General features: G+C 44.2%; 1 protein-coding gene across 2 annotated transcripts in view; it reads left to right on the forward strand.

Moving 5' to 3' along the window:
- The first annotated feature begins 3,754 nt into the window (after nt 1–3,754).
- The window catches only part of sugct (succinyl-CoA:glutarate-CoA transferase), a 16,015-nt gene continuing 11,836 nt past the window's right edge, over nt 3,755–7,933 (forward strand). For both annotated transcript variants that reach the window (XM_015056660.1, XM_015056661.1), the window contains exons 1-8: nt 3,755–4,228; nt 4,762–4,807; nt 4,875–4,948; nt 5,033–5,118; nt 6,146–6,196; nt 6,281–6,401; nt 6,695–6,786; nt 6,859–7,002. In XM_015056660.1, the coding sequence (XP_014912146.1) occupies nt 4,096–4,228; nt 4,762–4,807; nt 4,875–4,948; nt 5,033–5,118; nt 6,146–6,196; nt 6,281–6,401; nt 6,695–6,786; nt 6,859–7,002 (747 nt within the window). In that variant the 5' untranslated portion in view covers nt 3,755–4,095. The remainder of the gene's footprint in view (nt 4,229–4,761; nt 4,808–4,874; nt 4,949–5,032; nt 5,119–6,145; nt 6,197–6,280; nt 6,402–6,694; nt 6,787–6,858; nt 7,003–7,933) is intronic.

Genomic DNA, 7,933 nt, shown 5'->3' on the forward strand with positions numbered 1-7,933 from the left:
CCATGACCTATGACCCGCTCCATGACCTATGACCCGCTCCATGACCTATGACCCGCCCCATGAGGCGTCTACGTGTTCATCTCTATGGAACATGAACACGTATGTCACCGAATGTCAGCCATGACGAGGAACGGTGGGCGGGACTTCCTTCAGAGGCCCCTCACCCTGTGGGCCCCACTAATGTTATACTTTCATATCACGGTGGGGCCGCTCTGCAGCATGATTATCTCTAATTACAGATTGTTCTCCCCGTCCTTGGGAGAAATCGCTCTCATGAGAAAGGACTGGATGACCTGTGTGTAGAGACAAAACTTGCCTTTCCTTTTTATCTCTCTCTTCTCTGACAAAGACGAGCTCTACCTGACAGATTTCAGAACCCAGGGAACGGCTTGGAGGAGCAGCTTGCTGAGTCTTCTCGCTTTAGCAAAAGCTTGATTGAAAGCTAATATACGTTGTCTGTGGTTCTTTTATGTAGGTTCAGAACTTGCCTATCACACACCTGTGTCCCTTCTGGGACACCGTCCAGGAAGCTCCAGGCTCTCCTGCAGAAGATTCCTTCCAGCTGCTGGATCCATGTTTGGACCTTCCTGGTTCCTGCTGAAGGAAACGCAGCAGTCAGTTCAGGAGATTCTGGTTCTGTTCAGGTCCGGGATGGTTCTGCTCACAGAACCAGCAGCAGGTAAAAACAAGGAAACCATCTGTTCACATCAGTCTGATCACTTTTCACCCAGTCATTTCTAAAAGGAGGAAATGAAATCCCTGATTTTCATCCAAATGTTAACACAGTTAAATTCTGGTTGGTTCTAACGTCAAATTTACAAACCAGAACAGAAACCTCGTCTGATCCGCCCTTTTTGACTTTATGCTAAATAAAAACATTTCAGGATCAGATCAACAGTTTTCTACAGTTTCAGATAAAATCAGCTGTTTGTTCCTTCAGTTGCACCAGAATCTGAGACCCGATGAGATTCATCGATCCTCCAGCAGAGGGCAGCACAAATCAGCTGTTATTACAGGAAGAACAGAAACATTAAACCAAATATTTTACACATCAAACACATCATGTACATATTTAACTTCTAAAGAAGGAAAATATGTCAAATTATATAGCATTAATAAAGCTAGACATTAAAATGGTTTATTTAATGTTAAAATGTTGGAATCTGGTAGATCTGAATTTCTTTTTCTGCTCATTAAAAGAAATTAATCACGAGAAATAATTATTGAGAAATTAATAAATTAATTGATAATTAATTAGTAATCAAAGATAAAATGTATAAACCCATCCAAATAGACATTCAAGTCAAGTGAACTTTATTGCCAAAGACCTATGTAACAGGTTAACACAGAAGTTTGAAGTTGCGTTTCACCAGACTGCAATGTGCAATTAAATTAAACACATAAACTTATAAATAAGACATTGACAGTAACTCCCCCACACACACTGCAATAAGAAGAATATATAGGTGGACAATAAATACACACAGCAGCAGAAGTGCAATCAGTGGACATACAGGTAATGTGAGGTGATGCAGATGCTGAATGCAAGGTGCAAAGACTGAAGAGCAAGTGGTGTGTGAAGGAAATGTTCATTTACTTCAATGTGTTGATGAGTCTGATGGCTTGTGGAAAGAAGCCGTTTCCCAGTCTGCTTGTGCGACACCATAAGCTGCGGTGGCCTCCCTGATGGTAGAGGGAGAACAGGCTGAGTGGGGTCTCAGTATGTCCATTGCTCTCTTGGAACAGGATTAGGGATCTGATGATCACTCCTCTGGAGTGGCTTCTTGTCTGCAGATAGACAACTGCTGTCCAGACAGAGAGGCTGCTGGTCAGATGCTCTCAGTGGCTCCCTGGAGAAGGAGCTGAGAGCAGATGTGGGCAGGGTGGCTCTTCTCAGCCTCCGCAGGAAGTGGAGTCGTGTCTGAGTCTTTTTGACCAGGGAGGTCGTCTGTGATGCGCACTCCAAGGAACTTTGTGCTGCCACTGATGATGGTGGGATGTGAGTTGGTTTTTCTTTCCTGAAGTCCACAGTTATTTCTTTTGTTGACACCGAGTAGCAGGTTGTTTCTCTCACACCAGTTGATGAGTTGATGTTCCTCCTCTCTGTATGCCGAGTCAGCGTTGTCTCTGATGAGGCCCACCAGTGTCGTGTCGGCGTGAACAGAGAATAATTTTATAAGAGTTGGTCTCTGATCTGCTTCCTGTCCCAGTGTTCCCAGTAACATCCTGGTCTGGACTGATTGTTGTTCTTCAGTAGAAGAAGCAGCAAAGAATGACTTCAGCAAACCGAAGAAATGTGAAAATGATTTTCTAATGGAAGATTTCAGCAACTCCAACAGCTGGTCTGGGAACAGGCGAAACTTCCTGAAGGACTGATGGGGACATGTCCCCACCAATGGACTAGTGTGGACATGTCCCCACCAATGGACTAGAGCCGATTCATGTTTTCGCGTCCACCTGAATAATGTGCAGTTGCGCCACTGTCCAGAGGCAGCTCTATGGAGCATCGAGCTGAGAGAGTGAGAGTGCCAAGCCTTGGAGATCTGCATCGGAGGCCATCTTTCAGACATGGTGGACCGCTGCTGTCCGTCCAGGATCCTCCGGTTGCCCAGACGTTGCACGGTAAGCTAACGCTGATGTTTGTTTTCCAACTACAGTCATATTTAATCAATAGGTGCTCAATTACGATCGCGGAAGGTTTTGAGTTGATCTCGGCACTAGGTGACAAACTGAACGCCGCCAGGATGTTGAGACCAGCGCGTCCAATACATCTTATTAAGGATAAAATCAACAAAACGTGTTCAAATTAATGGCCCAACAAAATTAATAATCTCAGTAATTATTGTTTAAAAGGTGTTGCGCCTTTCTGTGCATTTCGGGACCATTACAAAAGTAAAAAGGGTCTCAAAGACCCTGATGAGCAGAGCATAAGTTTAAATTGGCTAATCAGCCACCGCTGTGTTCATGAGAGGAGAGGCTTTTTAAGGAGAAATAAATATGAGGCCTGAAAACCTAAAATCTTAACGGACTGAATCCGTTGTTTTTAACTAATCTCTGCTGGGTTTGTGGGGCTCAGGCGGTTGCCATGGCAACAGGTTGATTAAATGACATTAAAAAGGTAGGAGAGGTTTAGAGTCGCTTCAGCTTATTGGTAACCCGTTAGTAGGTCACCATCTTTCTTGAAGCATGGAGTTTTGCGGGAAAATAGAATGTGATAAATAAGGAAATACTAAATGAAAAGGGGAAATTGAAGAATGAATAATATGAAAAATAAAATAACAAAAATTGGGTTAATAAAAAAGGGAAATTGAAAAGTGGTTAAATGGAAAATAGAACAATGAAAAATGGATAAATGAAAATGGGAAATGGAAAAATTGATATATGAAAAATAAAAAATGGGTTAATGAAAAAAAAAATTGAAAAGTGGTTAAATGAAAAATGGATTAATGAAAAATGGGTAAACAAAAAAGGGAAAAATTAAAATTGGACAAATGAAAATGGGAACATGAAGAATGGTTAAATTAATCTGGGAATAAATAAATGTATAAATGAACAAACATAAATGGGAATAAAATTGACAATTATTTATTTAACTAATTTTTATTTATTTCACATTTTTTTCATTTATTGATTTATTTTACTCATTTGTTTATTTATTTCACCCATTTATTTATTTAATTTTGGCTGAAATGGCTCTCCATACATTAGAGGCCTAAGAACACTGACATGCTGAACAGGTTGTTACCACCAGGGACAGAACTAAAACATGCAGGATGCCGGTGTTCTCGAGAACCCACTTTGGGCACCACTGATCTAGATGATATATTTCTAGTAACATGAAGGTTAAAATGCAGCTTCTAAAACTGAACAAGTGAGATGATTTTATTCTGTAAATGTAACTTTGAGTGTAGGAAATGTTGAACTTTGATCATGAATCATTAAGTTTTATCCATGAAGCAGTTCTGACAGGAGTTAAACTGTAAACCATCTGTTAGTTAAAGATCCAAAACAAACCCACCTCATCTGCTTTTACTTTGAAAGTCTGTTACCGGAAGTGATAGCGTGGTTTCAGGCTGATGCTAGCAGGGTTAGAAGATGTGTGAAAGCTTCAGGGCTTTACGCAGCGTCCTCAGGGCTCGGTACCGTTCGGGCTTCAGAGCGCTCCTCCAGCGGAACCAGGCTCCAAAGTATCCGGACAGCAGTCGGCGAAGCTCGGACACAAACTCAGGTACTGCTCCGGAGTTGCTGCTAGCAGGCTAATGGTAGCATCTCTGGTCGGGGGTCAATCAGCTCATTGAAATATGGATCGGAACCAGCAGGTATCCGGACAGGATTAGGACCAGAACATGTTTATGACTTTATTAAATAAATGCGTCCCTTTAAACTGCTGCTGGTTAAAGATTCTGGCCTGTTCAAGGTTAGCTTTAAAGCAACTGGAAACAATACGTCAGCCCGTCCGCCATGTTGAGAAAGGCAAGTTCTCCTGCTGTTAGAGGATTATCGTTATTGATGACTTAGTTTATAATGATTTATGATGAAATTAAGTTATAAACAATAAAATGTTAATTCTGTAGTTTAAGGTCCTTCGGACAAAAAATGTGAGGGATTTTATTTAACCGAAGAAAATATAAATTTCAGTTAAAATAACAATATAACTTTAGTTTTTAAATCAGGTTAATTTTTGTTAATATTTAACTTTGGATGTAAAACTTTCTGTTTTTTCTAAAGCAATAACTTGGTGGTGTTTTTAATATGCTGCAGGAGCTGCTCGGCCACTAGAGGGTGTCAGAGTGCTGGATCTGACCAGGTGAGCTCCGCAGACCGCTGCTGGTTCTGGTCCACCTGGAGGCTGACATGTGTCTGGGTGTGTGCAGGGTTCTGGCTGGTCCGTTTGCCACCATGATCCTGGGAGACCTGGGAGCCGAGGTGATAAAGGTGGAGAGGCCAGGTGAGCGCCCAGGTGTGTTCTGGGTAGTGGCTGAAGGACTGTGGGAAACCTGACGGTTGTAGATGTGGTGGTTCTGTTGGACAGGTGGAGGAGACGACACCAGAACCTGGGGTCCGCCCTTTGTTGCCTCAGAGAGCGTCTATTTCCTGAGCGTCAACCGGAACAAGAAGGTGAAATTGCCCTGCGATAACAGAATATATGATGCAACCTGAAATTAAAATATTAACTTCTTAACTCGCGTATTGTTGTTTTTCTTTGTTCATCTTGATGAAGTGGTGCCGTTTGGTAAATGTGACGACAGAGCCACTTGGGCCTTTTGAGTTATTTACAGATTCTGAAAGTGTCTAAGTTACCAATAATGTCATGGAAATAAAAAAAAGAAATTGTCTTTACTACCAAGTGTTATGTGCATTAATAACATTTAGGGCTATTTGTGATTTAGAAGCACAATTAAAGAAAAATGGACTAGAGTTGCTTTAGCAGAAGCAAAAAATAATTTTCTGCACCATTAAATATAAAAATAACAAATCTCTATAAATCCTATTTAATTTAATAATTTTTAATTAAATAAAAATAACAATAGCTGTTGACCTGAAAGCACAGCATAATTCATTACCAAGCAAAGTCATAAAAACAAAGAAAAGTTCTGACTGAGTCGATTCCTACCGCATGGAGCCGTTCAAAGGAATCCATTCACTAGCGAACGACAGCAGCTTCACATTCCTCTGGTCAGATAATATCCCTGGAGTTTTTCTTTCCGCCGGTATCTGCAGCTTTTCTGTTGAGAACCCGGTTTTAAGCCAGTTCTCCATTATTTTTAACTCAATCCTTTGCTAAGCTAGCTGTAGCATCACTTTGGGCTGACGTCACGGCAAATAAACGGTCGTTTACATGCAGTACCGGGCGGACCACTAGGGGGCACCTGCGGACCACCGGTTTGAAAAAGACTGATCTGGTCTGACCTTTGACCTCCAACCCAGTTCAGATCCATCTGTGTTGATTTATTTTGTTAAATTTAAAACAAAAACGTAAAGAAAATTAAACGATTGTAATAAATAAATGAAAGCTGAGGATTTGGAAAACAGGCAGATTTCTGCTGTCCATGTTCCACATTAAGTTTGTATTTCCATGTAACAGCCTGAGTGCAGGGAGCTGAGCTGAGTTCATATGGATCTGAGCCACATTCCTCTGTTCCAGAGCATCGCAGTGGACCTGAAGCACCGGAGAGGAGCAGAGGTCATCCAGCAGGTACCGACCCGAGGGGTCACCAGGCAGGGACTGTATTCATGGTGTGTGTTCACATTCACGGTGTGTGTGTGTGTGTGTGTTCAGCTTGCAGGTGTGTGTGACGTCCTGGTGGAGAACTTCCTGCCTGGGAATCTTTCTCGGTTGGGTTTAGGATACGCTGAGCTCAGCAGAATCAACCCACGCCTTGTCTACTGCTCCGTATCAGGTACAGAACCCGACCTGGACTAGGATCTGGATCTGGACCAAGTCTATGTCTCAGTTCTAACGGTTCTGATGATCCAGATCCATGGATCCGTCTGCAGGTCCTGGTCCAGTTTCGTGTATTTTCCAGAACTTTCTGTAACTTCCTGTTTGAGGCCGACCTTCAGCAGCAGATTACTAGGAATGAACCCAGCTGGGTTCTGGTTCTGAACCAGTTGCTGACCCTATGTCTCTGTGTTCTGGTTCTTAACGGTTTGGACCCGGTCCGGTCGGTGACCCAGTGTCTCTGTGTCTCAGGTTACGGCCAGACGGGCCCTCAGGCCCGGACTCCAGGCTACGACTCCATCGCCTCGGCCGTGTCGGGGATGATGCACATCACCGGGCCGGAGGTCAGAGCTCTTTCTGGATCAAACCGGGTCAGAACTGGCGCCAGCTGATCCCATGATGCTTTGCTCCGGCAGGACGGGGAGCCGGTACGTCCCGGCGTCGCCATGACGGACCTGGCCACGGGGCTGTACGCGCACGGAGCCGTCATGGCCGCCCTGCTGCACAGACAGAAGACAGGAAGAGGAAGTCACATCGACTGCAACTTGCTGTCTGCTCAGGTACCACTTCCTGTCTGTGACATCACTTCCTGTTTCCAGGTAACATGAGGCTGAGCTGGGTTTTCCTCCTGAACTCCAGTGAGTGAAACTGGCAGGAAAAAGGAAGCAGGAAGTCCAGTGAGTGAAGCAGGAAGTCCAGTGAGTGAAGCAGGAAGTCCAGTGAGTGAAGCAGGAAGTCCAGTGAGTGAAGCAGGAAGTCCGGCCCCATGCCTTTGATCCGTAGCCGCCTGCTGCAGTTGTCTGCCTCTCATGTCTCCTGACTGCAGCTGGTTTTTCTCCCTAATGGCGTCTCGGTTCCGTCCTCCACATGTGCAGCGGTACTGCCGCCTCTCTTGTGGCTTCCTGCAGTTTAAACAGAACCGGGTTCTGATGGACAGAACCACCCGGAAAGCTTCCTGCTGCGTCGTGGCGGCGCTACCCAGCACCTCTCATGGTTTCCTGCTAATTACCAGAAACTTCCGCAGAAATATGACAACAAGCCGACATGATGAAGCCATCAGGGTCTGACGGAGCCGGGTCATCAGCCCGGATGGACCAGTTCCGGTCCTGAGCCGGACCGGAGAGGATCCATTTCTGGGTTCTGATCGGCTTTAAAGGCCCAGACGTCATTCTGCTGAACGTTTTGACCACCATAATGAAACGTGACTCAGTCTGACTCAAACTGAGGAGCGAAGATTCACCAAACAAAATAAAATCCACAATAAAATGAGTTTTTACCAAATTCACTGATATGAATGAGCAGGAAAAACTCCAGACAGACAGAATGAACCTGACTGAAACACCAACATCGTCCGAAAACAGAAAAACTCAAAGCTGAGCCACTATGAAACGGGAGAAGAACGTTTCTTTCCGTTCAGTCATCAGCTGGTTGAGGCCTGTGATGACCACTTCTAGTCTGAAACATGAAAGCAGGAGCCGGTCAGACGGCTGG

This window comes from Poecilia latipinna, unplaced genomic scaffold (assembly GCF_001443285.1).
Source record: "Poecilia latipinna isolate Pla-1442-1.1 unplaced genomic scaffold, P_latipinna-1.0 Scaffold1397, whole genome shotgun sequence".
Classification (NCBI taxonomy): domain Eukaryota; kingdom Metazoa; phylum Chordata; class Actinopteri; order Cyprinodontiformes; family Poeciliidae; genus Poecilia; species Poecilia latipinna.